At 38.5% G+C, this 18,055-nt stretch overlaps 3 protein-coding genes across 5 annotated transcripts in view; 1 reads left to right on the top strand and 2 right to left on the bottom strand.

The window, feature by feature from the left end:
- The window catches only part of LOC135467736 (tumor protein p53-inducible protein 11-like), a 172,630-nt gene extending 167,774 nt beyond the window's left edge, over positions 1–4,856 (bottom strand). The window contains exon 1 of the mRNA XM_064745565.1: positions 4,719–4,856. The gene's annotated coding sequence lies outside the window, so the exon portion shown is untranslated. The remainder of the gene's footprint in view (positions 1–4,718) is intronic.
- LOC135467735 (four-jointed box protein 1-like) lies at positions 1,174–7,385 on the top strand. Its single transcript, XM_064745561.1, has 5 exons — positions 1,174–2,409; positions 2,874–3,050; positions 4,729–4,909; positions 5,591–5,755; positions 6,450–7,385. The coding sequence occupies exons 1-5, from the start codon at positions 1,719–1,721 to the stop codon at positions 6,877–6,879; spliced, it is 1,644 nt and encodes a 547-aa protein (XP_064601631.1). The 5' UTR covers positions 1,174–1,718; the 3' UTR covers positions 6,880–7,385.
- Positions 7,386–9,036: 1,651 nt separating this feature from the next.
- On the bottom strand, positions 9,037–18,005 carry LOC135468500 (mediator of RNA polymerase II transcription subunit 18-like). 3 transcript variants are annotated; one of them, XM_064746783.1, is made up of 8 exons: positions 17,884–18,005; positions 15,615–15,841; positions 14,449–14,524; positions 13,702–13,818; positions 13,163–13,241; positions 12,850–12,936; positions 12,223–12,269; positions 9,037–10,227 (listed from the first exon to the last, which is right to left on the bottom strand). In XM_064746783.1, exons 2-8 carry the CDS (start codon positions 15,799–15,801, stop codon positions 10,179–10,181), a joined length of 642 nt encoding a protein of 213 aa, XP_064602853.1. In that variant the 5' UTR covers positions 15,802–15,841; positions 17,884–18,005; the 3' UTR covers positions 9,037–10,178. The 3 variants fall into 3 exon arrangements, with proteins under 3 accessions (XP_064602853.1, XP_064602852.1, XP_064602851.1); XM_064746782.1 differs by lacking the exon at positions 12,850–12,936 and having other exon boundaries at positions 9,037–9,658; positions 10,167–10,227; XM_064746781.1 differs by lacking the exon at positions 12,850–12,936.
- Positions 18,006–18,055: the final 50 nt, after the last annotated feature.

Here is an 18,055-nt window from a genome sequence, read left to right as displayed (position 1 = left end):
AATTGGATTACAATGCCACATGTAGCATGTCAACACAATCAATACATAACCCATGGAAGCATGCTGTGATTTAGATATGAGTATATTGTATATCTGTACAGTACGCTCAGCTAGGGCTTACATGTACATGCTGATCGAATCTACTGCCTCGACAGTTTAACAGATGTTAAAATGATCTCTTACATTTTCCTTGAGCAAGAATGGACAAGGTTAGATTTTAGTGCAAGCAAATGATCACTTAACTGATCAAGGCTTAACACTGCGAAAATGAAGCCTCGAGTGAAATGCAAACTGACACTGATAGTGATGTACAGTTTTGTATATACAGCTCTGGCTGTTTACACCCTATCTGATTGATCAAGGTTTATGTACATGTATCACTTGTTTTGGGTGTGATGTAAGGGTTTGATGCTCTGGGCAGTCCATCACCCAGTCAGCACAAACATCCTCAAGTTAAACTGCAAGGCAAATGGACCAAAGGACCCCTTCCTGAACACACCTGTATTGTACCGTCCATCCCCTATTTGAGGTGGGCCCTGGGCAATGGGATAATGTTCTGGCCTGCAGTCAATACCGCTGGAGAAGGGGTGGGGAGGAAGTGAAGTCAGAACTATGGCAGCCCAGCAGGGTCTGACGCCTCAAACCCTAACCCATTATACAAATTACAGCTCCAAACTGACAAGAGCTCCAGCCAAGCAGAACATCTCTCTCATGGCCCGCTGGTGACTGTGAATACAAGGCCGCCAAGATTGGCAACAAACCTTCTCACAAAGCCAGCAATTATGCCCAAACAAAACACAGAATACCCCCTCGTTCTAAACCGTTGGTGTCACCCATTAATTGTACACTGGCGTATAGATGCTGCCGGGGCATTGGTCATGAAGGCAATGACTATATCTCTGATTTAAATTTGTGGTGGAAAGGTAGTCCCAGAGGAAATCTGGCTGTTTGAGGTAAGTCGTTAAGTGAAGATTGGCATAGTTCAGCTTCAGGTATGACATAGACTTGATTTAACCTTGTACATTTGAGGTACTTATCACAAGCCCTGGGTTATATTGTTTCTCATTGGACAATGTTTCTGCCCAGTGTTCACAGCCATGTGACAGGGCTCAATGTGTAATATTGATTGGCCACTGACTGTCACAGTTCTATCCCTTTGTGTTGTGTAGGTTAGAGGGATGCGCCTCCAGCTCAGAAGCCAGTAGTGTGAGAGATTTGCCTGCAGAGGTAGAGCTGGTTACCCCGGGACAATGAGAGATGGCTGAACAGCCCCATCAGATCACAGTTCCCCAGCTGTGCTGATCAGACCCGTCTTGTTCACCCTATGGATGAGGCTTTTTTCACTGCGAAATCTGGGTGCTCTGGATTCAACCAAACAAAGGGTATTCTTTGGACACAAGGATCTGGCTCGCGCTGCAAAATATTTTCAGAAAAATGTGATTGGTGTGAACATTAATTTCAGAGAGTGCAGTAGTGCCTGTTGTGTCGCCAGCCTTGGCTCTTAACGCATAAGGAAAGTGCAATCCTCGATATCAGTGAGGTGATCCAGCACCCAAATGGCAACTAACGCAAATATTATACAGAATTTCACCTGTGTATCACTGTGACAATACCTCACTGGTAGTGCTGATTATGGAGCTAGATACTGAGGACATGAGGTTCACGATGTATCATTCATTTCTGATGACTTTGACTGGCAATGTATAACTGGAGCAGCCATGACCATTGCTAGGGTGTTGCGTTACTATCGGAGATGGCTTCTGTTATCCTCCATGGCTCTCATGTCAGGCCTGGTTATCCTCAATACCATGTTGAACCAGCTTGCCATGGAAGGGGACGGAACATTATCAGATGTGTTCCAACCCCCAGCTGATACACATATACGTTCCATCAGAAACTATGAACAAAAACCACGGGAAAAATTTAAAATTCTACAAATACTTCAACCTGGGAGAGAGTATGTGAAAGACAAGCTTTCAGTGCATCATAACAATGCTGACAGACTTTTACCACGAAGTCAATCTGATCTTGAAAAAAACCTTCTAGATTCAGAAAGAGGTGATCGCAACAAGAATATTGATGAAGACGAGGATGATGATTACAATGACAAAGACGATGATTATAATAATGTGTCTGACAATGATAATCCAGATTTTAAAGCTGGGGATTTCCCAGGGGTAGTTGACTTCCAAAAACCTCCCTTTCAATACGAAGAGATTTCTAAAACAGGACCTCAAAAGGAAGTTGCTGAGCCGTCACTAGAGAACCAACAATCTCACAGCCATGCCCACATTAGACCTGACACTACTGCTGGGTCTAGTCAGCATCGAAACCCCCTTAAGTCAGTGAAAGGTCCCTACACCCAGGGTGTGTACTGGACAGATTCAGCAGAGCAAACAGTACCAAAAGGTTAGTATATGTTTCAGGTGTGGGGATACATTGTGATCGTGTGAAATTCTCAAATTTCACTCTCAAAGTCTGATATACCAGACACATACTAAATTAGTTAGGACACATTTGATGCTTTCAAACAAAAATATATATTTTTTTTTTTCATAAAATTCTGTCAGAAATCCCATTAAAATGAACTATCTCTATATACCCATTAATACATGTACACATCTGCTGATAAATTTTATTTATTTCATAAAAATATTTTGTGACAGTTTTATGTGTGGAATGAAAGTCCTGGAGTGACCAAATTATGTATGAAAAAAAAAAAAAGCTCTGGCAACACTTTAAAAAACTGTTCACATTAAAAAGTAAACTCCTTCACAGATCCTTAGAAAAATGCAATATTTTGAAACACTTTATGGGCCAAAAATATAGTCAGACCTGGTACTCATATGCCAAATTCATTCTTGCTATTTCAGGCAAATCCAATTCTGAACTCACCAGCCTACTTAAATACATACGCAGACAGAGCGTGAAACGTCTTCTTCCGCCAGAGTGGAACAGATGCGGTCGACCATTAAACGGAATAGTTTATCTGAAGGATGGCAGTTCCATGTGTGCTCGGTATCGTGGTGCTAACAGCAAGTTTATTCTGGGTAAGTCATATGATAGACTTCTTTAAGAAATCATATCTAATACTACATATGCTCATGATGCCTGGAAACAAGCAGTAAGACAGGCACAATGTCATGCATCTAATTGAATTGTGAAAGGCACCAAATGCTTGCTACATGACAATTGCCACAAGTAAATAGCACTAACAAAAAACAGAACTAACAGAAATATCACAGGACACAATCATTACATGATTTGTTCAGGGTGGTATAAAAAATGGGGATCACATGTGTAGATAAGAATGTATGAATGGCATTTTTCACATTCAGTGTTCCCGTGTGTGTTTAGTTAGTGTAGCTGTTGTGAAGCTTAATAAATATTCAAACATCAGAACAGCATGTTTGTACACCAGTCAGTCAATACAATGCACTCATTATCATCATCAGGGAATATACCAAATACAATGTAGATATGATTTGCAACAATGAAATAAATTGGGTGCTGGATCAAGTAAGATTTAATCTCACTCATGTGGTCTATAGGGATACCAGCAGCTTTACCAGCTCAGGGATATAAACCCACAGGGGAAAACTCGTTTGTTGGAATCCAGTTATATACAGTGAATGATATCTGCAAAAGTTGGTAACTCTTTAGTGTAATGTATGTTGACTGAGAGTTTCGGAAGCTAATCGCAATCGCCATATACTAAATGGACTCAAGTGAGTTTAAAGCGTACCAAATTAAGGTAATATCTCTGACAAAAATTTTTGGTTCTTTATTTAGTTAATTTAATGTCATTTCCTAACATGTAGAAGTATTAAAAAGATTCTCTGCTTTGTTTTTAAGGTGTAAAAATGGTTTCAACAAATAAGTCTTCTGTGGATCTCAGTAGTCAGTCTGCGAGTTGAACATAGCTGGTGACCCAGGTTGTGAATGCTGCTAGAACAGTTATTAGGGGCAGAACAGTTGCGCTTCGAATAAGCATCTGTTTCTGCACGTGCAACCGATATTCTTCTGACTGCACTTTCAGAAAATTCCTGAGTATAAGTGAAACATATGGCCAGAGAAGATAAATATCTTTTTTTACTTCTTTCTGAATTAGCTTAAATACTGCTACTCAATCTTTACTATCATCGCTCACTTACAGTTAGATTTTATAAATTCATCATAAATGCCGCATCAGTGACTCACTCCCATGCCAAAACATACTAAAATGTGGCAGGCAGGTAAAGAATAACTAACAAATTCCTTCTGAGCTAGTATACGAAGCTCATTCTTACAATAAAAAGAATGAAGAATCAACAAACCATGCATATACAAAGCAATTATCAGACCTCAATACAATAACTCTTAAATGTTCAGAGTTTTACTCTTACTGCCCATAGATATAGGTTGAAATCACATTTCAAACTTGAAATTAGACCCCAGTCAAAATTGTCTTTGCAGAACTAGCTGGACACTCAAACTCCGATCAAGAATGCAGTGTAGGCCACAACCCACTGTAAAACAATCCATTCATACTGATAATGAAGTGAAACAGAACACAAAAACATAATAATCCCATATGTGAAAATCATAGAGTGTGCGATAACTTAGTCCAGAAAGACCAGCATATACACATCACAGCTGTTTCCAACAACACTTATCAAATCTTTAGTAACATATTACATCATAAAAAAACAAAGTAAACAAATCAAATTTTGTCTTACCTGTCTGCAGGAGAGGTGATGTCGTTCTCCCTGTCTCGTTTACTGGGTATGGATAATGTTCCTCCTGTGGTACTGTCCTGGGTCAGTCCGGAAGCGCCCCAGTGGGCAGGCATTAACTACACCTCCCTCAAGTGGCAGGACAACCAGATTGTTGCCCTCATAGACTGGGTGCCAGATATCAACCTCCAAGGGTGAGTTTGGTTTCTCCTAACATCACTGAAGGCCTGACTCTCTGTGTTGCATCAACCTTTTGGTACCGAGTTCTCTTTGTCTGAGAGATGCTGAGAATTAATGCTACTATTATGTTGGTCTGCAAATGCTGCAAAGATCAATGGAAGTTCCTCTTAATTCTTATTATGGAAATGAAAACATGTTCCTTTATGTACTTCAGAACAGTCAGTCAGTTTTCAAAAACCTGCAAAAAAGTAAATTTTGGAATTTATGGAATTTGCAATATAATCCTACATACATATTGGCCTACAAGTACTTGCATAGCCAAACATGTCTTTCAGTTTTAAAATAGTGCAGATAAAAGGGAGGGGAATCACTTTCCTTATATTTTCTTGAAAAATTGCACAAAAGGACACCATTATATTGGGGAGATTTAGCTCAAGTCAACAACAATTGGGGATTTCAACATATGTACTGTGTGCAAAGCGATCTGAAAGTTTTGAAAACTGAGTGTTCAATAGTCAACCACAAAAAGACAATCCTTGATGAACTTTAAGAAAAAAAAAATTGCACAAAATAAAATAAAAATACTTTCAAGTAATACAAATTTCAGAAAGAAATAGTAAACGAAAGCTTATTTGACTAACTTTGCTTGTGTTATGAAGTGCTTGTTGTTCTCATCTCATCTGTTGTTGTTGCAGATCTCAAGTTTTCATCCCACCTCTTCTTCACAAAGCCCTCCGAAACATGTCTGTAGTGACCCCACATATATTAGCCAGCCAGCATCTTCTACCTAGAGAACTCTCACAGCTCATACAGTGGGGTGACATGATTATATTCGATTACCTTACAGGCAACTATGACAGGTAAGGATGTCAAGGTGCACTCACCAAGATACATGTATAAATAGCAGTGCCCGTGTCCAGTAGGCCTAGGTATACTAGCAGAAAATTTTAAACACCATGCAATAATCATTCAAATACTGCTTATATATACAACTATTTTTTTTTAAATTGTTCCTAGCCCTCTGACAAGGGTAACACTAGATAGATATAGACCAAATTTCTTTATTTCCACAAGATTCACCAAACCCCTTTAGGCAGAATCTTTGGCGTGATCTATCATGCCTTTTTTAACACTGGGAATATAAAGTAAAAGGTTTGACTTCATAATTATTTGCTTTCCCCTTCACCAAACCGGCATGTACAAGTAATACTGTTGAAACAATTTTTTCTCAGAGCTTTTAACCCCTTGGTGTTTATGTACCTACAGCTTGACCAAGAACTGCAATGAAAATGGATGAACCAAAAATCAAACTTCATAGAGTTATGTCCCTTTTTGTCACATACTGGTTTTTCATTTCCAGTGTACCAATTCCACTTCAGGTAGAGCTTCTAGTACTCCTTCTGTATCTACCATTGGCCCAAAGCCTAAAAGTCTGAAAATGTATCTTGAGGTTACAAAAGATTTGAGCACTTATGTTTAAAAAAAAAAATCCAACCTGTTCATGTAGCCTTTGATGGTTTAAAAGTGAACACATGAATTCCTTATATCATTCAGATATGCCAGTATGCAAGATGCTGCTGAGAAGGATGGCAAGCCCAGCATCCTGCTTGAACATGTCCGCAATCTCAAGAAGTCCACGAAAACTGGGAAACTGTGGCTCATCGATAACGAAAGCGGTCTGTTCGATGCCTACGACTTGTTATACATGGACAGAAAGCCGAGGTTTATACATTTCCACCGTCAGATGCTGCAGACAATGTGCCTGTTTCGCCGTGATCTGGTGGAAAGGCTGGAGTCACTGATGAGCACAAAACGACCAGATATGGTTCTGTACGAATACGCACGACATGAGGAGGCATTACTGGAGTCCATTCCCTTGGACACCTCAGACCCTGGTAACACCTACAGTCTATTCCACAACAAGTTTGCTGACAGACTGCAAGAAGTGCTCCAGTGGGTACAGCAGTGCAAAAGTCATCTGTGAGAACAATGCTAATGGATTTGATAGCGAAACACACGAAAGCTCTTAACAAATGCTTAACCGAAGTGACACGTTTCCCCTCATTTCAGTGACTTTGAACATCCTTCTGTGAGTAGACCATATTTGCCATGAATGAAACTGCCGTGCTGTTTTGAGAGGAAAATCTGTCGGTACCCGTTTGAAGCAGGATGATCTCAATGGACATTTGTATCTCTAGGAGTCCATGCTCCTGCTGCCAATATTCATGGCTAGTGATAAAAATCACTGTTACCAAATACTATTCCTGCTGAGTCAGCAACAATTTCTCCAGCCTTTAACAGTTAGGTTGTAACAGCTGAATGGTTCATCATTCGTATGTAAAACATACAAGACATGGAGTCTGGGTTAAAACTTTTCTATGTTTAACATAGATCTGGTGCTCAAAACCCACTGTTAAAATTGCTGTATATTATTATATAAATTGACTGAGATAATTTATTGACCTGTAAATATGTACATTTTTGTCCTGTCATAATGTTGTAAAGTACAAAACGGTATAAAGTAAAATGCTCATTGATAACGTTTCTCATTATTGTTAAATGGAGTTGTTATAAACTTAAAGCATAATCTGAAACCAGATGCTGTTTTCACCATGTTTATGTTTCACTGTTTCTGCTACTATAATTCTTCAATCTTTTCGCATTTTTGCAAGGTGTTTAGTCATGCATATTCTAAAGGCATAATTCTATGTAGACTGATAAAACTTTACTTTTTGTGAAGCCCTGGTACTGGCCCAGTGGATGGAGTTTTATCTCCAAAATCAAATCAAAAACATGCATAAACTGCATCAAAAGTTGCCCTGTCATATGCGAAACGGTTGAGGAATTGGGGTAGATGGTGAACAGGGTTCAAAATGCAGCTTCAAAAGTGTACTTAAGTTACATTCGCAGTGGATTTGTTGTACACATGGACATCTAAGTACAAAATTACTATATATACAGAAATGTACATGCACAATAATCAACAATGACTTGTTTGCTTGCTTCAATGTATTGGACAGCCATATTCAAGAATATTTGACTCACACACTTTAGTGATGGAGGGAACCAGAGTGCCTTTGGCAAGTTACTTATGAGCTTTCCAAGTCTTTAACAAACACTAGTGCACAAATAGATAAAACGACATTGTAAACCACTTACATGTATTGTTACCAAGTCCTGACGAACAGCGAGATTGGCCGGGGTACTCCAAGAATTCAAATGCACCTCTCAAATTTCAAACTGATCAAGATTATGAAAATTATGCTACCAACATATACACAGGTAATTACCTGTCACAAAGTATTAGCCATGTCTGTCCATGGGTTACCATTCAAAATCGATAACAAGGTGCCTAAAATTATAACGCAGGTCACATTATAACTTTTTCAAATATTTGCTCAATTTTCGGCATGTAGTTATTTCAACTCATTCCCAGTGGATTAGAGTGTCTCTTTTTTGACAGCTCAATCAGAAAAATCAAAGTGTTTTGTCCCTGTGACATCAGATCTACCTACAATTTCAAATTTTACCCAATTTTGTTCAGTGAAATCTTTTTGCTTTATTTTGTTATTGTTTTATGCCATAATCAAGAACATTCTGCTTGTACATTCCTGTCAGTTTGACATGTGACGGAAATAGGGGTAAACCACTGACTTTTGGCAAGTCACTGACAAACTTTGCAAGGTGCCATGTACTGTATAGGTCAGCACACCTTGTTAGTAAAAGACAATGAGCTGGCTTTCAATGAGCTTAAGACTGTGCAAACTGCCCAATGAGTGCAGCCCCACAAACCACAACTGTGGAGGAATTAGAAATTCCAAGGTACAAGGCCATGACAGGATCTGCACCTCATGGGTCTGAGGCTAGGATTTGTTTACCATTTCAAAGAGTCAATTCAGCTGAGTGGCCACTTTCACAAAACTTTGTGAGCCATAAATGTACTTCTCAAAACTTTTTTCGGAAAAGATGTCTAGGATATAGTGCCATAAGGCAATGTCATTTATGAGAAAAGTTACTAAACATCAATTTACGAAGTTTCGTGAAAGTGGGTCCAGACTGCTAATGTTTTCTCACCACAGTTATTTAACTAACACTTTCTGGAATATGGTGTAAAAAAAAATAAATGCTTACATAGAGCATTTACTCATGCAGCAATGTATTCCATATAGTTGCAGTACCTCACATGTACACCTACCTTACATGGCACTACATTCAAGATTAACTGATTGATTGATTGATACTTTGTTCACTTTCTCTTTCACTTACATATGCATGACAGCTGTCAGATTTATGGATGATGGAAACTGGTAATAAACCACCTACCTTTGGCAGGTACCTGACAAGCTTCTTGACAACCAAGGAACAACTGCATTTGAGCATATGAACTCACTGGGCGAGGACATTGCAGTATCAGCCAAAGCAGCCTTTAAGCCCCTGAGTCATCTAGGGCCATCGTTCAAAATGAATTCAACAAAAGTAACCAATACGAGTTCTAAATGACAATTTATTCCACAAAATGTAAATTTCTGTGTATTTCATGGTTGAGTGTGCTGTCCAGAGGTTCATCTGATGAAGCAGGCTATCTGTCCTTTCCTGCACTGGACTGGAGATTCAATTTTCCACATCAATGTTTCCAGCAAAATCTTGGTACCCTTCTGAAAGGATTCAATTTCACAGTTCAACCTTTCCAGTAAAATTGCTGTGACATTCCCAAGTGATTCAAACTGGCAGGTCAATGTTTCCTGTCTAATCCCTGTACCATCCTGAAAGGATTCAAACTGGCTGACTGCTTTCTGTAAAACCCCTAATGTGCACATTCAGAAGGGATTCAGAAGGGATTCAAATGGGCAGAACCAACATTTCCACAAAATGTATTCATACTTCATACAGGTCAATCCATATTCGTAATCCTTGACATCCATGAAACAGTAGAATCTCTGTGTTATATCTCATCCATCATACACACTATGACTTCTCCACACACAAGTGGCATCATCCATTTCAAAGAAACCCTCAATGTGCCTTCAAACTTTTTCATGGTTTTGCTGATGCCAAAATCCACAAAAAAACACAACACAAACTTGTATGCACATCACCTTTAAATGTCTCTGCACATGTGAATCTTGGGACAAGTAAATCTATCAGACTCTTGAATCACATGTAAATCCACCTGCTGGTGAATTTATGATGCGAGTGTAAGAACCACACCTCACATAATTTGGAAACTGTCTTAATACACATTGCAAAACACAGTTTTAAGACATCACAAACCTGACGCAAGTATCACATTGTCTGTAGTCTTCTGTGGTCGGTCTTCTCTAACTGAACAAGTCTGAACTCCAGTTAAGGATAATATGTGATCATGTGACACAATATTTCACTAAAGAGAATATAGTGCATGATATCCAGCATTAACTCTTGTAAATAACAACAAATCAGGGAAGTCAAAATTTTACAAACTGACATTCAAAAATTAAATTTTTCGCAGGAGCTAAATTTAGTTTAAAAATATGTTTACCAACCAGTGGGGAATCAGAATTGAGTTAAACTTGTTTGGAAACCAAGGCAAATTTTATTTATTTAATTTGTGTTTTATGCTGTATTCAAGAATATTTCACTTATATGACAGTGGTCAGGATCATGGTGGGAGGAAACCGATTGGCAAATTCACATTGTGTAATTATCTATAGATTTCTACTTCACTTCACTTCACAGGTCCACCTGATCACTGATTTTGAGAAGAACAGAAATATGACTTATTCTGATAAAAACATACGATAGCATACAAATTACATTTACAGGTTTAGCAAGAACGAAATAAAAAAAACTTACAGGCAGGCCTTAATTGAATCCAAAAAATATCAACGTCCTACATACATAGCATTTACAGGTGATTTTTAGAGAAAGAAATAATTAAAAAATCTTTCTGAAGTTCTTTCCCTATTTATTTAAGCATGTCCTACATTAACTCAAATGAGTAAAATCAAATGTCAGTCACCTCCCAAGTTCTACCACCCACTTCTTGAACATAGCTTTCTTTTAACCAAAATTCCTACTGAGTTGTTCAGATACCCTAGCAAATACTTAATTTACTTCTGTGCTACTACTGCAGTCAAGGACATTTTTGTCAAAACTTATTGCCCTTTGTGTCCTGATAAGTGACATCTAAGATTCATTGCCTCTGAGGCCCTGTGTACAAGTCTGCAAGTCTGCCTAGCAGCATAGTGCTAAGAACAGGCAACCTCATTCCTCCATCACATGTGAGGCCCTGTGTACAAGTCTGCACGTCTGCCTAGCAGCACAGTGCTGAGAACAGGCAACCTCATTCCTCCATCACCTGTGAGGCCCTGTGTACAAGTCTGCACGTCTGCCTAGCAGCATAGTGCTGAGAACAGGCTTGACACATCTGATAAATAGTTGTATTTTCATTAATATTACATGTATAACTTTTATTACAAGTATACTTTCCTTACATGTCTCCTCAACAAATAAAGAGCTTTTGGAGAAAAAAATTATACTGAAGAATGGGTAATACAAGGGAGTTAATATGCGACCATGATGACCAGGTCTAACCCGAGGCATCCAACAATTGCAGCCAGGGTGAACCACATGGGGTGCACGCAGCATGCTCTTTTATAAAAGCATGACCCTTCACTAGTGCAAGGGCACCTGAGCACAATTTCATCTAACTGAGCACCAAGACGGTTGCAGAATTTGTTGGAGATTATAGCCCAAACAATCCTTCAGAGATAAACAATTCTCATGCCATGCCTTACAAATATTGAACGCGATTGTGCAGTGCCATGCTCCAGGCTGGCCAGTTTACTGTTGCTACCACATATGCCATGACATGCAGTAGACGGACAATTCACAACCAGCGGACACGTGTGCACCCTATGCGTCTGACACTTGTTCGCCCCAGGTCAGGACGGCCACTTGTGACAATTCATGCTCAGGACAATCTAATTAAGCTAGTAATGATTTTACTGTTGATTGTGGAGGGTTCACCAAGTGCGCCTTAATGCCTGACTCTGTTTTAATGTCTGCTCATTACGTCCACAAACCAGATTTATCCACTAGCAACATACTTTGTTCTATACTGGTACGTGTGAAACATAAAATAACGCATATAAAGTTTCTTTTCTTCATCCAGTACATATCTTTCACAAGTGTTAGACTTATATACCAGACATTACCATTAAAATTAGTAACATAAATATACCCAATATATTTGGCCATACCCTTGACCAATACCTTATCTTCATTCCAAACAAGGTGATATATATGTCTATGCTAACACATTTACGTCTCAAATTGGAAAAGATACGGTTTAAGCTGTTCTGAAAAATTCTTCATGTCTTCTTGAATTTGCTCCTGGAATAAATATAAATTATAATCTGCTGAAACGCACCATATGGAAGTGGTACACAGGTCACTCTACATAAATCAGTGTCATTTTTTTCGTGTATCTTTACAAAACAGAATTATACATAAAAACAGTTCACTAAGGGAAACAACTCTTTAGGGCATGAATATGAGAAGGGTTCATAACAGTATTAAACCTAAACCTGGTTGTCCTGCACTATATTCTTGATATATACCTGTTGAATACAATATCTGCAATGTAACTGATAAGTTAATAAGTTGGACAAATTCTACCAATGATATCAGTTTGAGATTTATCATCATTTCTTTGTCCTTGTTAAACATACAGGCCCCAGGATCACAAAGCAATCTGAGCCTTAAGTCAAAATTTCAATCATTAAACTTGGTCTGTTGCTTTCTGTTATTTAAGCTCAAATTTGTTTTACATAATTTACCTGGTCAAGCAAGATTTTGATCTTGTTACACAAGAAATAACAATTTTGAAGCAATTCAAAATTTTTGACTTAAAATAAGTCTAATCACTTTGTGATCCCGAAGCCAGATGACCTGTCGCTGTTCTGGTGCTTACCTGACCAGCTGGGGCTACCACACACATTTCAACCAGGTATGACTGAGACAAAGGTTCTGTTGTGTCAGTGTTACCTGGCTGAAGCATCTAAAATTAGAAAAGAACTTGTTAGCTTTAAACCACAATTGTTACAAAGATAGTCAAACAGATAAACATGACACAAGATGTGAAGGTGCCTTTAATCAAACCACAATGAATGACAGGTAGAACACCCTTTTAAAAATGTTATGCTCACAATCAAACACATGATGAGCAAAATGGCAGCAAAACCCAGTAATCAGTGTGTCTAAAATGATAAGATGAAAAATCTTACTCTGAATATCTTTGAAACTGTGACCTTCATTCTTCCTTTCCTAAATAAGAAGCCACGCACGACAAACTCATGGTCCTGTCTGCAATGATAAACAGATGATCAGTAGAAAAACTACATCTATATACAACAACTGCAAGAAACAAGTGTAAAGTCAATACATAAAGTCAATACCTACAGGAAATTTTATTAGGGAATGTGTTCTACAATAGAGGGTGGGGTGGGACCTCCGTGGCTGAGGTGGTTAGCAATGGCCCAGGAGCCTCTCACCAATGAGGTCGCTGTGAGCTTATGCTGGCTTCCTCTCCGGCTGTGCATGGAAAGTTATCGTCTGCCAGTTATCGTCCTACAAGTGAAATATTCTTAAGTACAGTGTAAAACACCAATCAAATAAATAAATAAACAACAGAGGGTTGACAAAACACACCAATCTTTATTGTAAAATGATGCATATTAAAGAATACAATGACTTCTGCCGATTGCTTATCCATTACAAGTTGTTAGTCATTTTACAGCATTAGGATCTGTAACACAGAGCTTACCTAAAACCCATCTCGTTAAGAAACTGGACGACATTGTCTGAACATCCAACATCGATACAGCTCCTGGACAGAGTGTGTCTTAGCTTATCCTCTACCTGACTCAAGTAGCGCAGGTGCCTGCACAGAACAATGATGCATAGCTTAATGTTGAGGAAACATAAGCGACTTGGTCAAAATATACTTGTATACTGCTAATGTATTTGTTTATTTATTTACAGGTATCTATTTATTTGTGATCTGGATTATTAAGTCTGAATAAACAATTATCATTATTACTATTATTATTTATTTGATGCTTAATGCCTTACTGGAGACATTTTACTGGTACTTGATGAAGTTTGATGCTGATAAAACAACTGGACATGTGTTCAGTATAAATGCACCTGGCAAATTTAAACTAAACTTGGCAGTGGAATCAGATGTTCCAAAAATTATGTCAAAGTCAGCAACTTATACATATTATAAACAAAGAGCCAAGATTCTCTTACTTATCATTTGGAGGTGTACACTTCACAACACTACATTACTGACTATAAATGGGGTCACATGTTTGAATAGAACTTTTTCTCACTCGGTTGTGGGGGGGGGGGGGTATTATCACTAACAAGACACATGTATATCATAGAGAGGTGCAATGGGTTCATCTTGGGTTGAAGTTGCATGCACCTGATGTATTCATGAATAAATCGTACAATACAAGTTAAATATGTGTATATAGATCCAGATTTCCTTAACAGTATACCTTACCAAGGACTTTCAGGGTGATCCAGAGATTTCCTGGCCCTGAACAAAACAGGCTGGCTGGGCTGGGGAGAGGTGCCTTCTGAAATGTAAAATAAGATAATCATTCCTCTACTTATTTGACATCTATTTAATGCCATACTTAATACACATTCACCTATTATGATTGTTGTCAAGAACATAGGTAACAGTGAACTAGATGGCTCAATCTGGTCAGCCAGCAATGATCCTGTACGAGTATATTTTGGACACTGGATGGTTTCAATGTTATCTTGCAGTACACAGACGATTGTCTGTAGTTTGTAGGGATTCATTCTATTGCTGTCAAAGCACACAGTAAAGGAACTCTGAGATACACATAATGGTAGGGACATTATACCATGCAGTGACATCTTATCACACAGACGGACCGTCTCAAATAGTGACATAACATCACACAGGTCACTCCTATCACACAGATTGTCTCAAATAGGGACATAACATCACACAGGTTACTCATATCACAGATTGTCTCAAATAGGGAGATAACATCAAACAGGTCACTCCTATCACACAGATTGTCTCAAATAGTGACATCACAACACACAGGTAACTCATTTCAAAAATTGTGTCAAAAAGGGAGATAACATCACACAGGTTACTCATATCACACAGTTTGTCTCAAATAGTGAGATAACATCACACAGGTAACTCATATCACACAGTTGGCTCAAATAGTGAGATAACATCACACAGGTAACTCATATCACACAGATTGTCTTAAAATAGTGAGATAACATCAGACATGTAACTCATATCACACAGATTGTCTCAAATAGTGAGATAACTTCAGACACGTAACTCATATCACACAGATTGTCTTAAATAGTGACATCACAACACATGGCATAGATACATCATAAGGACATCATATTACATAGGGATTATCTCAAATAGTGATATCACACAGTGATATAACATCACACAGACACATCATATCACACAAGAACACTATATCACACAGAGACATTAAATCACACATGGACTACATATCAAAGAGTGAACTGAGTTTACTTATTTCACACTGTATGTAATATATAAGTATATCTTCTGGTTTATAAAAGAACAATGTACACACAACAATGGTCCTGAATTGACAAAATTAAGAACAGGTACTCCATTTCAGTACTTACTGATGAGAAAGACCATTTCATGATCATGGAAGGTTTCAGGTGGCATTTCTGCATTGTCACAGAGTCCACGTAGACGATGGAGGAGGACCTCCTGGGCGGTGTCCAATATGCTGCCTTGTAACAGGTATTCCTGGTGGGGCACTATGGATTTGAGATTCATCCCAAGCTGCATCCCTCCTTGATCCATCGTACTATCCACTCAACACACCACTCAATGTCATATATATCTGAAAAATAATAAATTTATTTTATCACATGCAGTAAACAGTTAAGTACATGATAGGAAGTACAGAAAAATGTCTACAGCAATGACAGTCCATTCAGCAATCACTGCCTAGGCAGTAATTTGAACATGATCCCACTCAAATCAAATTTTGCCATTCGATTTTGAGACCGCATACACCTTAAATCATGCATACCTACTCTACTCACATGCATAAGGAGGTGAATATATTGTTCAAACATGGAAATTAATAAAAAAAAATCTGCTTCAAGACAACATAAGTTTTTTTTTTGTCATTAACGTTCCAAACTTTTGTGTGCGGCTTGTAAGGGGTGGTGGATCTGACCAGCTACATGTAAGTGGAGTGGTTATTCGTGCCTCGACATGTGTCCCACCCTAGTGTTGAGCAACCATGAATATGGCGTATTCAAATATTTCTCCACCAACAGTCAGACTCGGTGTACTCAGATTAACCGAGTCCATCTGCATACCTTAGTCCATAATAATTTCATGTTTATTCACATTTCACAAATTTATTATTTTTTCCCTATGTCAATGTGGCTTTTTTAAATTATCCCTGATGTGCGAGAAGTATGAGGAATAGCTAGTCCGTCTAGATGAACCTAGTGTGCTATTTCAATATTCTGACATTCATCGTAACACTGACTCCATCAACACCTCTCAAAAAATATGGCCCGGATTTCAAACTCCCATCTCCTTCCAACTTATGGCAGTCCAAATCACTTCCTCTGTGCATTTATATGTAATTTTCTGGTGGAATCTTTAATACCATCCACATAATTTACTATCTACACCAAAGGAACTAACTCACTCACTGCCTTGTGGTCACACTGACTGCTAGAATTTCGGCAGTACCAAATGCCTCGACGTAGACAGCGATTTTGAAGTGTCACATGACCTACTTCTTGGTTTAAAATGCAACTGAGTTGTTGTTTGCAAGAACAATTTCAATCTTTGTAATTCAAACCACAAAGGCATAAAAAAGAACATGTATTTTAGTGCAGGTAAGTCTGGGTGCTGTCAACGCGGACTTCACTGAAATTGGCACCAGCGACTTGGAGTGAGCAGATGGGCAGCAACTGGTTTGAGAGGTGGCGATGGACTCAGTGTTACAATGAATTTCAGAATTTCAAAATAGCACACTATAAGTCCATCTACAAGTAGATGGATGACAGGCGCTTGACGTTATCTCCCTTTATTAGTCTGTCAAACACTAATATATAGGCCTATAAATGGACAGGCGCGAAATACCTTTGGCAAAAAATTATGAAATGCCTTTGTTTCTCGATTGTTATTGTACCTGCTCTCACTAAATACATACCTTTCTTAATTCTAGTCCATTAAGCAGCTCAAATTCATCGTGAATATCACCAAAATCTCCAAATCTCCACAAAAGCTCATAAAAAGCTGATGGGTATCTGTGTCAAGCACGCCAGTTTGTGAATCTCCATCAGCTCATAAAGGCGAGCCGAAGAGGCTACACATGGCAGACCGCCGGGGTAAACGATGGAGTTGATAGATTTTGAACATTTCCTTCAAAGGTGATATTTAATGGACTGGGATTAAGAGAGATATGTGTCCAGTGCAAGCAGGTGGGATAACAATCGACAAAGAAAGGTTTTTTTTATTGCCGTTTCGTGATTTCTTGCCAACAGTGTTTCGCCCCTGTTCATATATATATATATATATATATATATATATATATATATATATATATTAGTGTGTGACTGACATAAAAGAGAGATAACTTCGAGTGCCCGTGAATGGACTAAGGAATAGCAAGTTCAGCCAGCCTCAGGTGGCTACTTCAACTCCGTTCTTTATTCTAGGCTGGCGGAGTAAAGGAAGGAGTTGAAAGGGCTACAGCTCAGCATGACATTTTGGCCTACAATCGCTCAGAAATCACAGAAAGGGATAGTAACGATAACCGCACCTTTGGTAATCTTAGTCATGAAACAGTCTTCTGCCGATCTGTCAAATCGCTTTGTATACATTTATGTAATAAATTTGACACTAAATACTTACCTAATGAGAAAAGTACAATCTGTCTGTATCACTTAGGCTCGGCCTTCGTTCCCGTAAAAACAGATAAGTAAGGAAACATGAACAGTAAACCAAAGGAAACCACTGTTGTTGTTGCACTTTTCGCCGCTTTTTTTTTTTTTGTTACCTCACCATACAAGGGGGATAACTCCTA

This window comes from Liolophura sinensis, chromosome 6 (genome assembly GCF_032854445.1).
Source record: "Liolophura sinensis isolate JHLJ2023 chromosome 6, CUHK_Ljap_v2, whole genome shotgun sequence".
Classification (NCBI taxonomy): Eukaryota; Metazoa; Mollusca; class Polyplacophora; order Chitonida; family Chitonidae; genus Liolophura; species Liolophura sinensis.
The sequence above is the reverse complement of the archived record's forward strand: the minus strand, read 5'-3'. Positions and strand labels throughout refer to the sequence as shown.